At 37.4% G+C, this 21,587-nt stretch overlaps 1 protein-coding gene across 1 annotated transcript; it reads right to left on the reverse strand.

Moving 5' to 3' along the window:
* Positions 1–231: 231 nt before the first annotated feature.
* tspan2a (tetraspanin 2a) lies at positions 232–18,484 on the reverse strand. The gene is made up of 8 exons (XM_023287390.3): positions 18,275–18,484; positions 13,911–14,013; positions 4,412–4,509; positions 3,190–3,264; positions 3,006–3,098; positions 1,853–1,924; positions 1,644–1,727; positions 232–1,541 (listed from the first exon to the last, which is right to left on the reverse strand). Exons 1-8 carry the CDS (start codon positions 18,341–18,343, stop codon positions 1,476–1,478), a joined length of 660 nt encoding a protein of 219 aa, XP_023143158.1. The 5' UTR covers positions 18,344–18,484; the 3' UTR covers positions 232–1,475.
* Positions 18,485–21,587: the final 3,103 nt, after the last annotated feature.

Raw genomic sequence — 21,587 nt, forward strand, 5'->3', positions numbered from 1 at the left:
CATTTGTAGTAATATGTGTTTTTTTCCTTTCCTTTTGCCAACATTATGTAACTCTTTAAGTGTGTGACTGCAGTGTCTCGTCGCTGAACCTTCACCGTGTGCTGACATGTTCAGGAAGCTCGCCAACCGCAAAATCTGCAGCGCTGCACTAATTCCACATCTTCCTCTGCTGCTTTACCAGAAGTGAACTCGTGATGCGTGCACGTCAGAGGCCAGACATGAAAACGTTGATAAAAGCACCCGATGTTTTTATTATGGTTAACAGTATGACATAAACTATATTATTCTATGATTCACATCTTATTGGCACACCAACAAAATTTACATCCACAATAAAACCACACACACACAAAAAGAATGCAAACTAGCTCACTGTTACAGTTCAGACACGCTCCAGAAGAGCTCAGCGCAAAACGTTAAGTAACTCACTTATAAACTCAGTTAAAATTGCAGATTTAGAGGGGCAGTTTATCATAAGACCGTCCTAACCCTTTGGGTTGATATCATGTCTACACTTTCTCTATTGTGCTTTACAGTAGAAATACTTGAGAGAGGTGGCAGGGAGCACAGTCATAATGTACATATTGAGATCACAACAAGTAGGCAGATAGTACAGTAGTTGGAGGCTTGACTGTGTGACTAAATAGGCACGTAACGGAAATGTACTTTGCAAAGGTAGGCTAGTCCTCAAAACACTTAAGCACACAAGGTATGATTGGCATTAGGCCTAGAGGGGCTAGAAAGGGCTCAGAATAAATAATGTTAACAGCAGATGTATAAAATAGTAGGGCTGGCCCGAATAGCAGTTTATGGGCTCCGGATATTGGGCCGATTAATGACGAATAGCCGAATATTCGGGGGAGATACGTCAGGCGAATTGACGAGACGAATACTGATCACGTGACATCGTCCGACGGGGTTGGGGGATGGAATCTGAATATTCGGATCTCAAAATAAATATTCAGATACCACCGTCACGACCGAATATTCGGATATTCGGATATTCGGGTCCAGCCCTGTAAAATAGGTGTCCGTATTTACAGCAACACTCCTCAGTCGCAACATTCCTGCGTCAAAGAAGGCTTCATGAACCGTGTTCAGCTGCAGCGCAGCACCAGCGGTCTAACATCAGGATGTTAAAAGCGAGGAATGTCACAGGCTTGCGCTGAAAGCAGAGCGTGTTATGGAAACGAACAGAGAAGTAAATTAGTATTTCAGTGCTGGTGGAGTGGAGGAGGAGGAGGAGTGGACGATCCAGCGTATCGTGTTGAACGTGGTCTGTGGACAACTGGGACTGAGTGGGAGTTCTTGTTGTCTCTCGGTGGACCTCCCCACCACAATCTGGACTACAAGAGGTGACACTGGAATGGAACTTTGGTGCCCTTCTCATGCGGATGGGTTGATTACGAAGGGTTGAGTGAGTGTGTGGTGGTCTCAGTCGGTGGGGTTGGAGAGGAGGGGGATCAGCTCATCATCTATATAACCTCCCTGCTGTTCCTGATGGCACAACACAGCACCATACTGAAGATCATTCCTAGGATCTGAAATCAGACAGAAAAAAGCATTAACAACACTTGATGAGGCGTTTCAATACTCTAGTATAATCACTGACTTGAATGTGGACAATAAAAAAAAATTCTCACCATCACTCCAGCTATTCCAATCCCTACGTATCCAATGATGTGCAGCTTTTCATTGACGAAATCTGTTATTGCCGTCAGACAGTCCTAAAAAACATTCATAGTGCTAATCCAGTAGACTGTACAAATACTTCAGCAGTAAATCCAGTTTTTATTGGTGCTTTACTGCCACCATGTGGGTATAAAGTGTCACAGCAGGCAGGAGGGTTTACCTGGGTGTCCTCTGGAACATCTACACACAACATGTTAGTCACTTCCGGTGTGGAACTTCCACAGCAGTTCAGCTGCAAATATAAAACAGTAAAAAATAGTATTGTGTCAATGTCAGGTTTATTTATATAGCACTTTTAAAAGGCCAATGGCCAACCAAATGCACTATATTGCCAAAAGTATTGGCTCACCCATCCAAATCATCAGAATCAGGTGTTCCAATCACTTCCATGGCCACAGGTGTATAAAATCAAGCACCTAGGCTGCAGACTGCTTTTACAAACATTTGTGAAAGAATGGGTCACTCTCAGGAGCTCAGTGAATTCCAGCGTGGAACTGTGATAGGATGCCACCTGTGCAACAAATCCAGTCGTGACATTTCCTCACTCCTAAATATTCCACAGTCAACTGTCAGCTGTATTATAAGAAAGTGGACGTGTGTGGGAACGACAGCAACTCAGCCACCAAGTGGTAGGACACGTAAACTGACAGAGTGGGGTCAGCGGATGCTGAGGCACATAGTGCCAAGAGGTGGCCAACTTTCTGCAGAGTCAGTCACTACAGACCTTCAAACTTCATGTGGCCTTCAGATTAGCTCCAGAACAGTGCTTCAGCAGAGAGCTTCATGGAATAAACACACTCCTAAACCTTGTGGACAACCTTCCCAGAAGAGTTGAAGCTATTCTAGCTGCAAAGGGTGGACCGACGTCATACTGAACCCTATGGATTAGGAATGGGATGTCACTTATGGTCATATGCGAGTCAACCCAGGTGAGTGAATACTTTTGGCAATATAGTATAGATAGATAGATAGATAGATAGATAGATAGATAGATAGATAGAAGGACAATACTATAAAAACACTTCTAATTTTAAAATCTACAGAATACTAAATGTAATTAAAATTCAATGTACAGTATTTACACATTTCAAGAAACGGTGATTAAAAACTGAACACACTCCTCTGACTGATCACAGCCCTGTGCACAGGATGCTGAGTGTTGTCCAGGATGGAAATATATCATCAACAATACCAAAACAATAAAAGAAAAACAATAAGACAATAAAATAAAACAGATAAAAGGTGACTCTGCTCATCCGAAGGCCAGTTAAGACAAGCAAAAAGTGACTAAACACAATCCAGGTTTCACTCACAGTTTTGTGGTAAATTAACGCTATTGCGGTTCCATTGGGATTGCTGGTATCGGAGACGGAGCTACTGTAGAACTTTTGGACTTCCTCAGCAATCTGTTAATAATCAAGAACAGAATAAAAATATGTTACTCACAGGATTTTTTATTTTTTTTGCAAAGTGAGAGAACATTTTACTATTTCATACCTGTTCCTTGTTTAGGAATCCAAACACGCCGGCAGTGATCTCCGCTCCAAAGATTATCAAAAGGCAAGCAAAGAACTGCAGGACAGAAACAAGGTTTATTATTAGAGGGCTGTCTTTAACCCTCGTGTCGTCCTGAGGGTCAAATTGACCCGTTTTAAAGTTTGAAATGTGGGAAAAATATATATATTTTCACACTGAAAAATCCATTTTTTAAGAAACATTTTTAACATTTCTTTTTTTCCACCAAAAAATGTTCAAAGCTTTCCCAAAAATGTTGAAAATGTGGACATCAGAAGTTTCACTGTGAAAATTTTTATTTTTTCCACATTTTCAAACTTTAAAATGGGTAAATTTTGACCTGCAGGATGACAGGAGGGTTAAAGAAAATACTAGAAGTTTTACTGATATATATGTAATCACTTTAGATATTTTAAGGATTTTTTTTCGGAAGATTTTTACTCCTTTTTTGAAAATATTTACAAGAATTTTCTTGTCAAATTTGGGGGATTTTTTAAAAATAAAACTTTTAACGGAAACTTTTAAGGAATTTTTGGGATTTTCTTCTTGAAGGTTTTGCAAACTTTCAGAAATTTGGGGAGTTTTTTTTGCTGAATTTTTGTATTTTTTTCAGACAAGGAAACAATATTTTTTGGTGCCCACAAATGAGGACAACAGGAGGGTTAATGGTAATGTTTTATTTTTATGGATCTCTGATTTGTTAATCATTTCCATGAAGTTTCCTGGAAGGAACCATGTAATTTTCCACTAAAGTTAGGGAGCAAACATTTATTTGGTACACTTTCAATGACTTCATTCCAACTTTTTGCTTGTGAAACCAATTTGAAAACTGTCTGCAGACAATCATAGAACTCAGAGAATGAAGTTTTTCTGACTAATAAAGTAAAGAATAAATCAGAAATGGATTGATATTGATTTAAATTCAGCATTTTTCCCATTAGTACAGAAGACCATAACTCCACATTTCTTTCCTGGACACTTCAGAAAGATTATTAGGAACAGCCTCAGGGACTCTTTTGGCCAGCCGCTAAAGAATAAACTTTAGGACTCAATTTTAGGAAAACATTATCTGGAAAATTCTGGATCCTTATAATAAATCAGTCAATCACTTAGGCCAGCTCTTCTATTTAAAAAAACAGGGAGAGGCACAAACACAGTCATTAAAAACGCCTCAAAGGGAACACTTTGGAGCTGTTGAACCCACCGATGCGAGGAGACACTGCGACTCACGCACCGCCCCGAAACAACCGAAGAACCCCACGATCATCATCAGCCCTCCTGCACCGAGGAGGATGTACACAGCTGAGGAGAGATTCAAGCACATGCATTAGTCCTTTCAAATTGCTGATTAAACCAATTAGAGAATGAAAAAATCCCCGTCATGACGTACGAGTTTACAGAGCAGAAGACCTAATGGAGCAGGGGTGTCAAATTCATTCTAGTTCAGGGCAACATTCAGCCCAGTTTGATCTCAAGTGAGCCGGAGCAGTAAAATCACAGCATAAAAGAGAAACAAAATGACAAAAAATGAGACAAACGACACGAAATGAAACAGAAAAGACAAAAAAATGGGCAAAAAAAGATAAAAAAAATCCCACAAATGACACAAATGAGGCAAAACAAGAAGCAAAATGACAAAAACATGAGACAAATAACTAAAAAATACAAAACAATGCAAAATATTACAAAAGTAAGGCACAAAACGACAAAATTGAGAAATAAAATGACAAAAAATGAGACAAATGACAAAATAAAACAAAACAAGAGACCAAAAAGTTTCCCTAAAAACTTAAAGCGAAACAAAAGTGAACAAAACAAGACAAAAAATGACACAAAAGAACAATGAGCAACATAGTATTGTACTTTATGATCAAACCAACTTGTCATGGTCAAGAAATTATTTTAAATTTATAGTTTTACAAATTTACAATCTGCAGTTCATGTCTTCTCTGGAATTTTTACACTTTGAGGGCCGGATTGGACCCTCTGGAGGGTCGGTTTTGGCCCGCAGGCCGCATGTTTGACCCCCCTGTAATAGACAAACAGTGAAGAGGAATGTAATGAACTCTGACTGCAGTTCACCGCTTTGACTGAGGATGGCGGCGTGGAACGAGTGCTTTCATGCGTTCACCCAGACAGAAAATCAAAGGGCTGTTTGTGTTGTGTTGGACTACCAGAAGGCACATGTAGGTGGAAACTTCTTTAGAAGCCTCAAACCTCTGAGTCGCCTCCCACTGTCCTGTCTGATTATCAGCCTACTCCTTCGCTGGGAATTTTAGGGCTTTCAATCGAGATGAAAGAGATCTGAAACACGAAATCTCCGACAAGCTGCTGGCGGTCTTTGTTGCAAGGTTTACTGCTTCTCTGATCACTTTAGAATGAGTGTCTAGACTAGCAACAGTAGTCATTGTGTTTGATTTAACCCTCCTGGTGTCCTGCGGGTCAAAACTGACCTGTTTTAAAGTTGCAAAATGTGGGGAACAAATATATTTTCACAGTGAAACTTCTGATGTCCACAATTTCAACATTTTTGGGAAATCTTTGAACATTTTTTGGTGGAAAAAAAGAATTATTAAAAATGTTTCTTAAGAACATTCACAAAAAATGTGAATTGGATTTTGGTTGATTTTTGTGTGAATGTCCTTAAATAAGTTTTACTGATATATATGTAATCACTTTAGATATTTTTAGGATTTTTTGGAAGATTTTTACTCATTTTTAAAAAATATTTACAAGAATTGTAATTGGGGGGATTTTTTAAAAATAAAATTTTTAAGGGAAATTTTTAAGGAATTTTTGGAATTTTCTTCCTGAATGTTTTGCAAATTTTCAGAAATTTGGGGAAACTTTTTTCAGAATTTTTGGAATTTTTTCAGACATGGAAACAATATTTTTTGGTGCCTGTAAATGAAGACAACAGGAGGGTTAAATAAAAATACCGGTTACAACGGAGGTGTCAAACATGCGGCCGACTTTGTAAAGTGTAAAAATTCCAGAGAAGACATTAACTGCAGATTTAAAATCATTTCTAGACCATGACAAGTTGTGTTAATCATAAAGTACAATACTATGTTGCTCATTGTTCTTTTGTGTTTCATTTTTGTAATATTTTGTCTTGTTTTTGTTGTTTTTTTAGTCTGACTTTTGTCATTTGTCTCATGGTTTTGTCGTTTTGATTCTCGTTTTTGTCGTTTTGTGTTTCCATTTTGTCTCGCTTGTGTTTTTTGTTGTTTTTTGACATTTTGTGTTTTACTTTATTTGCTGTTTTGTGTATCGTTTTTGTCATTTGGTGTTTATATTTTTTGTCTCGCTTGTGTAGTTTGACTATTTTCTGTCGTACTATTTCTTTTTTTGTCATTTTTGTCTCTTTTGTGTCATTTGTGTAATTTTTGTCTTGCTTTTTTCACTTTTTTGTCACTAAGTTTTCAATGACATTTTTTGTCATTTTATTTCTCAATTTGTGCCTTATTTTTGTGATATTTTATCTTGTTTTTATTGTTTTTTGTCTTTTTTAGTTATTTGTCTCATGTTTTTGTCATTTTGCGTCTTTTTTTTCTCATTTGTGTCATTTGTGTGATTTTTTTTTGTCTTTTTTGCGCTTTATTTTTGGCTTTTTTGTTTCGTTTCGTGTCATTTGTCTCATTTTTTGTCATTTTGTTTCTCTATTATGCTGTGATTTTACTGGTCCGACCCACTTGAGATCAAACTGGGCTGAATGTGGCCCTGAACTAGAATGAGTTACAACATGGGTCTTGTTGAAATGTCTAAAATTACTCAGTCAGTGGGTTGTGAACAAAACACGATGCTTGACTCTTTCCCTCTCTGAACGGCTACAAATATAGCTTGAAACCCTGCCCATATATAGGCCAGATTCCTGAGGCTTTTACAGACTCTGTGCAGATTCCTAATCAGATTTGAATCCAAACTGATAGAGCTGGAGAGTCCGCTGAGGAACGAGGCTTCCAGTTGACTCTTTTGATGCATTAATGTGGTTTCCAGTTACTCAGATGTTGTTCCTTCATGCTCCTGCAGGGTAAAGCAGTAAAACAGATGCCATCTGTCCAGTAAAATGGCAAATCGGATTTCGTGGGGGGGTTTGATTGCTGCAGAGCTCGACTATGTCTGCCACCATCTCCAGCCTGGGTGATGCTCCCCTGCTCCCAGCCCTGGCTACCAGGCGCTTTGCACTGTAACTATACACCAGGCTGCTCCCTGAGGTCCATGCTAAGGGCCTAATCAGTGACACACACGGCAACCACTGCAGCTACTTAATTAATCCACAAGGGGCAAATGCAAGCTGTTGTTTTCCTGCTTGTCGAACAAAAGGAGAGGTAAAGATGAGGTGAAGAGACTGCTGAGCTAAAGGGACACGTTGCTTCAAAGCAAACTGTCTGCAATAGCAGTGGAAAATACACAAGCCAGGAAAAGTTCCACTGTTTATACAAAGTGTCTGCACAGGACTGATCATGGCTGCTTATTTTTTCCATCACTTAATCGCCGTCTGTAATATTCACTCTTTTAGAACTTAATGATTCCGCTGATATCGAGCAGACGACTGTCAAGTGCATTTCCTGCCTGTTAAAGCTGTTAGCAGGTGTCAGCTACAAATACAAATTAGTGGGTATAAATATCTAACATTTCTCAGCTGAACTCTGCCCCTATCTTATACACAAACATAACGGCTGTTAACATGTTTGAGAGCGTAGCAACAAAGGTGGAAAGTGAATCATCCACAGGGAATGCTATCACTTTGCCTTATTATGGTATCAGACTGTTTAGTCTCTTTGCTAGAGGTCACTATAGGCAACGACGCTCAGTTATTCCCCTCATGGTGATATTTGTTTTGTTGCAAAGGCTCCTCTGTGATTGATCCTCTGCAGGATCGTTCAACTATGCAACTCACTCCAGTTGTTTCGTAAGGGCAAAGTGGGGAAAAAAGGAGTTAAATAAAAAAGAGGTAACCCTCCTGTTGTCCTCATTTACGGGCACCAAAAAATATTGTTTCCTTGTCTGAAAAAAATCCAAAAATTCAGAAAAAAAAATTCCCCAAATTTCTGAAAATTTGCAAAAAAATTTCTTCAGAAAGAAAATTCTGATAATTCCTTAAAAATTTCCCTTAAAATTTTATTTTTTAAAAATCCCTCAAATTTGGCAAGAAAATTCTTGTAAATATTTTCAAAAAATGACTAAACATCTTCCAAAAAAATCCTAAAAATATCTAAAGTGATCACATATATATCAGTAAAACTTCTAATATTGTCTTTTTTCCACAATCCAGCAAATTTCACTGGATTTTGGTTGATTTTTTGTGAATGTTCTTAAGAAACATTTTTAACATTTCTTTTTTCCACCAAAAACTTTCAAAAATTTCCCAAAAATGTTGAAAATGTGGACATCAGAAGTTTCACTGTGAAAATCTATTTTTTTTCCACATTTTCAAACTTTAAACTGGGTGAATTTTGACCTGCAGGATGAAACAAGGGTTAAATACGCAGAATTACTCCCTACAGTTTATTGGCACACTCCTCCAGTGCAGCCACTTGAATTCTAAAGCTTTAAATCAAGATTAGTTGGACGTTACTAATCTTTACGCCTACCAACTGTCACGAGGAAGTGTCTCATGCTGTTCACTGAACCGGCAGAACTGAACGTTCCTTCTGTATGTGAGCCACAAAACCACGATTAACAAAACAAAATCTATACAGTTAACATCCTGCCTGAGTGATTTCTTCATTTAGTGACAAACGCCACCATTCAAAAGCCTGGTGTCACTTAGAAATGTCCTTGTTTTTGAAAGAAAAGCATTTTCTTTTCAATGAAGATAACATTAAATGAGTCAGAAATACAGTCTAGAGCAGGGGGGTCAAAGTCATTATAGTTCAGGTCCACATTCAGCCCAATTTGATCTTAAGTGGGCCAGACCAGTAAAATCACAGCATAATAACCCATAAAACTCCAAATTTTTTGTGCAAAAAAGCATGTTCTTCAAATGTTTACATTTAATGAACAAAGCATTATGAACAACCTGAAGTTTCTTCAGAAAAATAAATTCAATTTCAGCAATAACTTGCCTCACATTACAACTTACAGATCACAACGTGTCTACAAAGGCACAAAACATTTAGTCGTGATCAAAACAACAACAGTCGGACAAGAAAAGACAAAAAACATTAAAAACCAAGACAAAATATTACAAAAATGGGACACGAAATTACAACAACGAGAACAAAACGACAAAAAAAATGAGACAACACGAAACAAAACAGAAAAGAGACAAAAAAATTAGGCAAAAAAATTACAAAGCGCCAAAATAATGGACAAACGACATAAACGAGACAAAAAATTACACAAAACGATACACAAACAATGAAAAAAGCAAAACACAAAATGAGAAAAATAAGACAAAAAATTCACGTGTGACAAAAAGGAAACAAAATGACAAAAACACGAGACAAACGACAAAAGTCAGACAAAATAAGACAAAAAATAACAAAGACAAGACAAAATATTACATAAATGAGACACAAAGACACAAAAGACCAATGAGCAATCTAATATTTCATTCTTTATGATCAAAACAGCTTGCATAGAAATTATTTTAAATCTATAGTTTTACTAATTTTCAGTTTGCAGTTAATGTCTTCTTTGTAATTTTTTCACTTTGAGGGCCGGATTGGACCCTCTGGAGGGCCGGTTTTGGCCCGTGGGCCTCATGTTTGACACCTCTGGTCTAGACGTGTGGAATACCTCATTTGCTTTAACCCGATGAAGTGTAAACGTGGTGAGTAAAAACAAAACTGACTAAGAGAAAAAGAGAAGTCAAAAAGTTGCGTAGACGTGTTCGAAACGTGTGTGGTTTTCAGTGGAGAAGTTCTGGGATATTTGCATGAACAAAAAAAAAATATCTCCACTGCTTTACTTTGCATTAAACGGATAACTGTGACAAAATATCTGATCTGGATAATGTTTAACCCTCCTGTTGTCCTCATTTACGGGCAGCAAAAAATATTGTTTCCTTGTCTGAAAAAAATCCAAAAATTCAGCAAAAAAAATCCCCCAAATTTCTGAAAATTTGCTAAATCTTCAGGAAGAAAATTTCAATAATTCCTTAATAGATTCCCTTAAAAGTTTTATTTTTAAAAAGATCCCCCAAATTTGGCAAGAAACGTCTTGTATACGTCTTGTATATTTTTAAAAAATGAGGAAAAATCTTCCAAAAAAATCTTTAAAATATCTAAAGTGATTCCATGTATATCAGTAAAACTTGGAATATTTTCTTTAAGAACGTTCACATAAAAATCAACCAAATCCAGCAAATTTCGCTGGATTTTGGTTGATTTTTATGTGAATGTTCCTAATAAACATTTTAAACATTTCATTTATTCCACCAAAAAATGTTCAAAGATTTCCCAAAAATGTTGAAAATGTGGACATCAGATGTTTCACTGTGAAATTTTTATTTTTTTTTTTCACATTTTCAAACTTTTAAACGGGTCAATTTTGACCTACAGGACGACACAAGGGTGAAGCTCCTCTGCGGTGTATATTCACTTTAAATTGTATTTCCTGTCATGTTTTTAGGCTGTATATTTGGCAAAATGCCTCCAAAAGAAGAGATTTTAACCTCAGTGAGGTCTTAAACATGTCAAATAAAAGCTACAAACTAAGACATCGCCTTTGATTGCGGCTTCCTCTTCACATTAGCACAAGCTGCTGCATGTAGCGCCGCTCTTTCTTGCACTGCAGGATATTGTGACTGCTCCTATAGGAGTCTAGTCTCTTGTCACCTGCCCCACCCAACCTGCTGCTCATGTCCTGAGGGCAGCCAGTTCCATGAAGGCACAGCCCAGAGCTGATGAAGTGAAGTCACCATTTTAGGTCATGGTCTGAACGGGAGTAACAAGAATAGGCTTCATTCTGAGCGTCGTCTCCTACGCTCGGCCACACAGAGAGGGCCTATTGTATGGAGCGCTCAACACTGAGGGCTGTTTGTCTTGTCTACTGTATGTTTTAATAATCTACTGTGTGTTTTACCACAAGCTTTGCAAAGAAACTCTTCATTCAGCCGCTCTCAAAAGTAAAAAGATATTTCAGCAAAGACACAGAGCTTTTTTATTAACCCTCGTGTCGTCCTGCGGGCCAAAACTGACCTGTTTTAAAGTTTGAAAATGTGGGATAAAAAAAAGACAAAAAAACAACAAAAACAGTGAAACTTCTGATGTCCACATTTTCAACATTTTTGGGAAATCTTTGAACATTTTTTGGTGGGGAAAAAAAGAAATGCTTAAAAAATTTTTTCTGTAAGAACATTCACAAAAAAATCAACCAAAATCCAGCAAAATTCGCTGGATATTAGTTGATTTTTTTTGTGAATGTTCTTAAAGAAAATATTAGAAGTTTTACTGATATAAATGGTTTCACTTTAGATATTTTTAGAATTTTTTTAATGACTTTTACAATTTTTTTGAAAATATTTACAAGAATCTTCTTGCCAGATTTGGGGGATTTTTCAAAAATACAACTTTTAAGGAATTATTGGAATTTTCTTCCTGAAGATTTTGCAAATTTTTTGAAATTTGGGGAATTTTTTTGCAGAATTTTTGGATTTTTTTTCAGATAGGGAAACAATATTTTTTGGTGCCTGTAAATGAAGACAACAGGAGGGTTAAAGGTGAAGTCTACAATTCTGAATTCTGTTGATATTTAGCTACTTAGCACATTTAGATAGCTTTACCAACACATCTCCCTTCACCTTCCTTTTACACATTTGAGCTTCTGCACAGAACACACTGACATAGTGTTGTGTGGATCAGGTAAAGCAACTTTATCTGTTTCAGATTTACAGAGCCAAGACTCTGAACAGACGCCAGAATGGACAGCTAGCAGAGAGCGCCGAGATAAACACTGAATTTAACAAAAGTTGTATTGGATTAGGGCTGCACAGTGGCTTGGTAGTCAGCACTTTAGCCTTGAAGCTTCCCAGAATCTTTCTGCATGGAGTTTATATGTTCTCCCTGTGCAGGCGTGGGTTTTCTCCAGGTTCTCTGGCTTCCTCCCACAGTCCAAAAACATGCTGAGGTTAATTGGTGATTCTAAATTGTACGTAGGTGTGATTGTTTGCTTTTCCATTAGCACCTACTCAGCTCGACTCTACTCTGTCTGTGAGGTTTTCCATTAGGACGTAGTACCTGGTACCTGGTTCTATTTTAGTTCCTACTCGGCCAGGGTTCACAGTGAGCTGAGTGGAGCCGATAATGTGACGTCTACAGAGTGCAGGACACTGATTGGACAGGGAGTGATGACACATGAGAGCGACTCCTTCACAAAAACCAAACTCGCCATTAAAAAAAAAAAAAAAAAAAAAAAAAAAACTGGCAACAGTACGCTTTTTTTTTTTACTTTGAATCTGACAAGAAGCCACAGACAGAGCAGCAGGTGTAGCATTGCCTCTATGTCCTCCATTGTTGTGTTGCGTTTGCGTTACAAAGGACGTTAAGGGACTTCCGGGCTGCTGTGCTATGAGGATTCTACCCACGATGAGGTGGTACTCAACTGTAATGGAAAACGACCTAAACTGAGTCGAGCCGAGTAGGTGCTAGTGGAAAAGTGTCATATGTGTAGCCCTGTGATAGACTGTTACCTGTCCAGGTGTCCCCTGTCTTCACCCTCAGTCAGCTGGGAGAGACTCCAGACCCCCATGACACTAATGAGGATTAAGCGGTGCATAGATGATGGTTGTATTGGATTAAAATTGCGTACTACATCTTTAAATCAAAGCAGTTTATACCTAGAGTGTGTATCTGTCTCAAGATGTTGAACAGTTTAAAACAGGGGTGTCAAACATGCGGCCCACGGGCCAAAACCAGCCCTCCAGAGGGTCCAATCTGGCCCTCAAAGTGTAAAAATTACAGAGAAGACATTAACTGCAGATTTAAAATAATTTCTAGACCACGACAAGTTGTTTTATTAATAAAGTACAATACTATGTTGCTCATTGTTCTTTTGTGTCTCATTTTTGTAATATTTTGTCTTGTTTTTTGTTTTATTTAGTCTGACTTTTGTCATTTGTCTCATCTTTTTGTCATTTTGATTCTCGTTTTTGCCGTTTTGTGTTTCCTTATTGTCTCGCTTGTGTTTTTTGTTGTTTTTTGACATTTTTTGTTTTGCTTTATTTGCTGTTTTGTGTGTCGTTTGGTGTTTTTTTTCAACTTTTTTTTCAATTTTTTGTCTGTTTTGTTCACTTTTTTGTCTTGTGTTTAATGAAATTTTTTGTCTTTTTTTGTTTTGTTTTGTGTCATTTGTCTCATTTTTTGTCATTTTATTTCTTGAGTTTGTCATTTTGTGTTATCTTTGAAATATTTTGTATTATTTTTGTTGTTTTTTGTCTTTTTTTAGTTATTTGTCTCATGTTTTTGTCATTTTGTTTCTTTTTTTGCCTTGTTTGTGTCATTTGTGTGATTTTTTTTTTTTTGGGGGGGCTTTTTTTGTCCATTTTGTTTGGGTCTTTTGTTTCGTTTCATGCCATTTATCTAATTTATTTGTCTTTTGTTTCTCTGGTATGCTGCGATATATTAATATATGTGTGCAGAATATATGTTGACCAAAAACTGAAAGCATTTCATTCAGTACCATGACCTTCCTGTGGGTCATACTGCATGCTGTGTAGATGTGAGGTGAGGCGGGTTGTACAAACGGTGACGTACCTATGAAGAAGGTGTAAGGAGCGCCATCGCCTGTCAGGAGCTCCACAGTCTCTGGGTCAAACCTGAGCCACAGTCCCACCGCCAGCACCAGCAACCCCGACAGCTGAGGGTCCATGAATCATAACATCAGTATTCATGCCATAGTTTCACGCTTGTACTGAATAATAATGATACTAAAATAACAATGCACACTTCAAAACTTTCCTGTATGACTTAGTCTTGGGTGACAGCTCCTCTGACGACATTTGTCCAGAATCGCTTCACTGTTAAAGAGTGAAGCCCCTTGTGTTGTTTTTTTTCTATTGTATCGTCAGTTAATTAAGATTCTGCAGATGGCTCTCTCGTCTTTGTCCTGTCAGTAAAGTGGGTATTGATGCTCCCTGCCTGGTTTTTCCTTCTATTTATTTTAGACAAACTCCTGCCAGAAATGTTAATGCTTCTCCTCTTGAGTGACTAAAGGCTCTTCAAAAAGAACAGCTAAAAAAAGGAAAAAAGAAAAAATCCAAGTATCTTCTCTGTGTTGCATCATTCCTCCCTGGGATAACTTGACCAGAAATAAACCGATCGATGGAAATCTGGTGTAAACCTGAGAAAGTGAATCCTTCTGACCTTCTATATTCATTGAAATAGCATTGCTTAGTTTAACTCTCCTGTTGTCTTCATTTACAGGCACCAAAAAATATTGTTTCCTCGTCTGAAAAAAATCCAAAAATTCAGAAAAAAATCCCCAAATTTCAGAAAATTTGCAAAACCTTCATGAAGAAAATTTCAATAATTCCTGAAAAGTTTCACTTAAAAATAAAAAAAATTAAAAATCCCCAAATTTGACAAGAAAATTCTGGTAAATATTTTCAAAAAATGAGTAAAAATCTTCCAAAAAGTCCTAAAAATATCTAAAATGGTTACATATATATCAGTAAAACTTCTAATATTTTCTTTAAGAACATTCACATAAAAATCAACTAAAATCCAGCAAAATTCAGTAGATTTTGGTTGACTTTTTTGTGAATGTTCTTAAGAAACATTTGTTTTAACATTGTTTTTTCCACCAAAAATTTTTCTAAAAATTCCCCGAAATGTTAAAACTGTGGACATCAAAAGTTTCCCTGTGAAAATATATTTTTTTCCACATTTTCAAACTTTAAAACGGGTCGATTTGACCCGTTTTAAAATGAAGCAGGAATATGACAGATAATAAACATGTCCACAAGTCTATGGGTTTGCTAAAGGATAATTAGCCTTGTAACAGTTTTATATGCATCAAAGTAGATCCACAGATGAAAAAACTAAAAATCTAAAGACAAAATTCCAACCTGTATTTCTTTATCTTATAGTCACAGTGAGATGATGATTGTGCAAGTTAAAAAATACACTTAAAAACCCTTAAACTTCCAACAGTGGACCCAGCATTCTATCTCATCTCTAACCAAACTGTATTTTTAGTCACTTTTCTTGGCTTCATTCCTTATATTCGCCCAGATCAAAGCCAGGGAGCTACTGTACAAATAAAAATCTGTGACTCAAGAAAGACTAGATGCAACCGACAGCTCATGGACCATCAGAGCGTCACATCTGAGGACCAGCATTAGCATCAGTGCTCCATCTCCCATGGTGCATTTCAGCCACAGGCTGTGCCAGCCTCACAGTGCCTGGGTGATGTAACTCGCACTGGCATTGGCTGCTTGTTGGCTCTGCACCCCAAAATGACAGCGTACTGTACGCCCCTTTTGGCTCCGACCACAACAGCTCTGCTTTCAGTCCCAAAACTGCTAAACAAAGAAGCCGCTGTCAGTTTGGGTGACACAAGTGATCATCTTACAGAGCACAGATGAGTCAATGCAGCCGCCTAAACTCATATATACTGTATCGCTTTCAGGAAAACATCAGTATCCAAGAACTGAAAGAGCTCAAAGCCTCCAGTCAGTAATTAAAAGGAGTGTTGGGTTCAGTTTTAACTCAACTCAACTTTATTATTTGTCCCTTGAAGGGCGATTTGTTTTGCAGCAGTTTACACAAGCATTCCAGTAAGCAAACAATAAAAAAACTAATTTAAAAAGTAAAAACCACATAAAACAACAAAAATGCGGTAAAAACATTAAAAACTCAATAAAAAACATAAATAATAAAATAAATAAAGACAAAAAATATCACACGAAACATAAGATTGAACCTTTTTCCTGCATCTTTGCTGTTATTCCAACCGTTGCGTCCTCACAGATTAGAAAATGATCATTCTGAATTAACAAAAGCAGCTTTGCAGTTTGAGGTGGGTTTGTGCAATATTTATTTATTTATTTGTATGTTATTTATCTATTTATTTTCATACATATATAATGTATATTTTGCATAGTATATCTATTTTTTATTTAGATATTTTATCCCATGAAGGAGATTCACTCAACTTTCGTTGTAAATATATCCAATGACAATAAAGGTATTTAACCCTCGTGTCGTCTCGTGGGTCAAAATTGACCCGTTTGAAAGTTTGAAAATGTGGAGAAAAAAAATTCACAGTGAAGACTTCTACATTTTCAACATTTTTGAGAAATTTTTGAACATTTTTTTGGTAAAAAATAAGAAATGCTTAAAAAATTTTTCTGTAAGAACATTCGGAAAAAAATCAACCAAAATCCAGCAAAATTCGCTGGATTTTGGTTGATTTTTTTGTGAATGTTCTTAAAGGAAATATTAGAAGTTTTACTGATATATATGGAATCACTTTAGATATTATTAGGATTTTTTTTTGAAGATTTTTACTCATTTTTTGAAAATATTTACATTGTTTTTACTTTTTTATTTTTAAAATTTTTATTTATTGCCAAATTTGAGGATTTATTTATTTTTTTTCAAATAAAACTTTTCAGGGAAACTTTTAAGGAATTTTTGGAATTTTCTTCCTGAAGATGTTGGAAATTTTTTATAAATTTGGGGAATATTTTGCTGAGTTTTGGATTTTTTTCAGACAAGGGAACAATTTTTTTTGGTGGCTGTAAATGAAGACAACAAGAGGGTTAATTTGACTGATTTGATTTGAGTAGTTAACTGCAACAGCAGCGTGAACAAATGAAGTTGACACTGATGTGTGTTCACAAGAATAATATTTCTGCTCCATTGACCTGCTACGCTTCTTCTTTTATGACTTTGTTTCTCTTCTTTAGGCCTCTTAAAAATGACTCAAATCAAATAAATGAAAGGGAAGAATCTTCATTCCAAGTTGTTTCCAAACCTGTAAAGCACTGCTCTGAAACCTGTCCACCAAACATCAGACTATCACAGGACCTGACATTAATGGCAGATGGTGAGTTGGTGCACAGAAAACAGAAAGTGAACCCACTGGTAACCTGATGTGAGCCACACAACAACCAAAACAAAACCCGGCATGATGTTCCCAAAACAGATTAAGACATCCCAGCACAATGTGAAACCATGGGAGAGGATCTGTGTTGGAAAAGTAGCAGCAGACTGCAGCTGTGATGCATGCGCTGCAGTAAAGATAAATCACAGGGAGTGCTAAGAGGGTGGCGGCTTACAGGTTGAATGAATTTACTCATCAATTATTAAAACACTTTAACTGGCAGAAATGAATAGGAGAGGATCAGTCGTACAATTCAGGAGTGGTTTGAGAACTTCAGGGAGTCAGGAGGAGGCAGAGCAGGTGCAATCATGGGATCTGCAGGATGACATTCCCTCCCAAAGTCTCCCCTGAACCATCAGGGTTAATTAACCCTCATGTCGTCCTGCGGGTCAAAATTGACCCGTTTTAAAATTTGAAAATATGAGAAAAAAAAATCAATTTTCACAGTGAAACTTCTGATGTCCACATTTTCAACATTTTTGGGAAATCTTTGAACATTTTTGGTGGAAATAAAGAAATGTTAAAAAATGTTTCTTAAGAACATTAAACCTTTTACTGATATATATGTAATCAATTTAGATATTTTTAGGATTTTTTGGAAGATTTTTGCTCATTTTTGGAAAATATTTACAAGAATTTTCTCGCCAAATTTGGGGGATTTTTTAAAATAAAACTTTTAATGGAAACTTTGAAGGAATTATTGGAATTTTCTTCCTGAAGGTTTTGCAAATTTTCAAAAATTTGGGGAATTTTTTTGCTGATTTTTTTGGATTTTTTTTCAGACAAGGAAACAATATTTTTAGGTGCCTGTAAATGAGGACAACAGGAGGGTTAATTAATAACCACATCTAACGGTGTCAACAGTCTGCAGCCTGCACGATGCTGAACATGCAAAACACTAGAACAGGTTTTTTTTCCACATCTGTCAAAAAAACGAAACAAAGATGCTCTGGCTCTTTAAACATTAAAAATAGCAGCAGCGTTTTGTTTCCATGCACACCGGACTTACCCAGAAGATGAAGTTGAATGCGAAGAGCAGATATTTCACGCATTTCATCCCGCCCTGCACTTTGCCCATGATGTCAGCTGATTTGTCGACTTGTCTCCGATCTCAAAGGCCAGTTATTATTTTGCAAATCCTTCGCTTCTGCCAGCTGGACATCAACCCCATGCAATGATGAAGACCTGCGCCGTTACACCATCCAGACATGAAAACATGCGCACAAGCTGCACGGGCTGCACGCCGCCTTGCACCGCCCATTCCTCTGTGTGTGTGTGTGTGTGTGTGTGTGTGTGTGTGTGTGTGTGTGTGTGTGTGTGTGTGTGTGTGTGTGTGTGTGTGTGTGTGTGTGCGTGTATTGAGGCGGGGTTCAGTGACGATCTGGGACCCCCCCAAGAGATCAGCAGATAACATAAGGGAGAGGTTAATGTGATATCACTGCCTAAGTGGGGAAAAAAGAGCATGATATAGCCTATATTTAATCAAAGATAATAATGATAATTTAAAAAAAAACTCCACACAAGAGCACACAGTCTAATCACATTTCCAGTAAACCTCATTTGTAAAGGAAATGAGATTGTAGATATGTCTAAATACCAAATTACACAGCAGCCTAAGTGCCTGGGAGATGTAGAAAACAGCCATCTGTTTGCAGCCCACGGTTTTCTGCTACTTTAGAGTGAATTTAACCCCCCTGCTGTCCACATTTACAGGCACCATAAAATAGTGTTTCCTTGTCTGAAAAAAATCTAAAAAAATCAGCAAAAAAATTCCCCAAATTTCTGAAAATTTGCAAAACCTTCAGGAAGAAAATTCCAATAATTCCTTCAAAGTTTCCGTTAAAAGTTGTATTTTAAAAAATCCCCCAAATTTGGCGAGAAAATTCTACTTACCCAGCACCTATATGACCCTCGGATCAGACGTTTTATCAGACTTGTCCTTTGCGAGTCACTGATTTCACCGTTTGTTATGAAAACAAAGCACTTTGTGTGCACCAAAAACACAGTGACCTGAAATAAGTCCCTGTCTGACACAGTTATAAGAAGAAGCAGCTGGGTCATAGCCGGGATGCGAAATAAATAGAATATGAACAAGAAAAGCACTCAGAGAGCGTAGCACTCCACCAAGGCTGCTCAGTTGTTGTATCATTTCCAACGGATGAAAACTTTAATTTAAAAAAATGACCTTGCGCTGAGCACAGGTGTGTGTTCTGCATGTGTACATTATGTACGGATACCGAATCATGTGACCTAAATATGTAGCAGGTGGTGGAAATTGATGGGACTCAGAAACACCCCCACAATTTAATCAGTTGTTCTTTGTATAATTTCTGACAGATAAGTCCTGATAAGTCCACAGCGGTGGATTTGTAGTAGGATCACAATCATGTAGCATTCACTTGTTGTCATAGTTACAGTGACATCGTGCTGCTATCTTGCAATTATACGGAAATCTTTAAACAAATCCGTGGATCCAGACTATAAGTCTCATCATGACCAAAATCTAATCACTTGGTCCTTGTGTCATTTCTGACCTTCCCTGAAAATTTCATCCAAATCTGTTTGTCTGTTTTTGAGTAATGTTGCTAACAGACGGATTCAAGTACGCCAGTCGTCACATTACTCCGCCACATTCCTTTCCGGAGTTGGTCTCCAGCACTCTTTATTTGTTTTTGATGGCGCAAAAGTAAGCATATTTATACACATTTGAATGTATATTTAAATAAATAAGTAAAGGTATTAACCTATAAATTCACCCCAGCCTCAGTCTTCCTGATCTACAGGCCTGAGCTGAAGCTGTAGCTCATGTCTTAGTGCTGCAGTGAACTTATTCTACGCAGCATATGAGACGTGCTTTGTACACAAAGATGCAGTTATTAGTTGATCTGATAAGGTATGGATTGTTGGATTTGAACACTGAATGCATGCCAGTTCATGCGTGTGAAGAACACATGTGGAGCAGCTACCAAAAGCCCTTCTGTGTGTTCCCTGCAGGGTGGAGGGAGGTCAGCTCGGGTTCAGCCGCTCTGACATTCAAGCTTCTCATGTTTGCGCTGCCTTTGTTCGCTGCACTGAAGTGGGAGGGAAACAGCGACCCCCCTGTTTATCTGCCAGAGTATCAGTGAGGATCAGTCTGGGTGGATCATGAGACACATCACATCACTGCCTACTACCTCCTCTGTTAACAACTCCAACAAGAGACAGAAAAATGATGAAAGGACTCATTTATCATGCCGCCAGCATAGATAGATAGATAGATAGATAGATAGATAGATAGACAGACAGACAGACAGACAGATAGACAGACTATAGATAGATAGATAGACAGATAGATAGATAGATAGATAGATAGACAGACAGACAGACAGATAGACAGACTATAGATAGATAGATAGATAGATAGATAGACAGACAGACAGACAGATAGACAGACTATAAATAGATAGATAGATAGATAGATAGATAGATAGATAGATAGATAGATAGATAGATAGATAGATAGATAGACAGACAGACAGACAGACAGACAGACAGACAGACCGACTGTTGAGTTCAGAATGATTAATAGCTTCCATGTGACCCAGAATAGGATCACTGAACTGTGTCAATGTTAACCTAATATCAGGTTGGTCATCCAATCCTGTCATGAATTCAGACCTGTAATTACCACTCCCAAACTGAAACCATATCCTCAGGGTATAATGGAGTCAAAATCCTATTATCTTTCCGCAGCCACCCTCTCCTCATCCTCCTCACCCTCTTCTACCATGCCAGATATGTAAATCGAGTGCAATAATGGAACCTGATCTCCATATGTTGAAGCTGTGAGTCATCCTTATGATCCGAGCAGTATGAGAGGTGAAGAGACACTACAGCCAAAAGATCCTTGAACTGGACAACCGTCTGAGGACAGGTCATTCTAGTTTTATACTTATCAGAAATAATTGGGTAATTACTACCAAAGTCTCGAAAGGCAACTTGAATTGGAAATAAACAGTGTGTGTGAATCCTGAAGCATAGAACAATACATTTCTATGATCTGTAACATGCATCACCAACACAAAATACCAAATCAAAGTGCAAAAATGACAACACTGGGCTTATATACAAGTATTATGGGTCTGACCTGGAACATATCATTATCTCCATCCAGTGGACAGAGTCAGAAATGTCAACGGAGTCTGTCTGCTGTGGTTTGTATCCATTACTTTATATGAAAACAGTCACTTTGTCATAGTGGTAAATATTAGATATTACTGCCACTTCCCCAAAATGTTCCCTTTGATCCTATATCTAATCATCTGTTTGTTTGCTTTTTTTGT

This window comes from Amphiprion ocellaris, chromosome 5 (assembly GCF_022539595.1).
Source record: "Amphiprion ocellaris isolate individual 3 ecotype Okinawa chromosome 5, ASM2253959v1, whole genome shotgun sequence".
Classification (NCBI taxonomy): Eukaryota; Metazoa; Chordata; class Actinopteri; family Pomacentridae; genus Amphiprion; species Amphiprion ocellaris.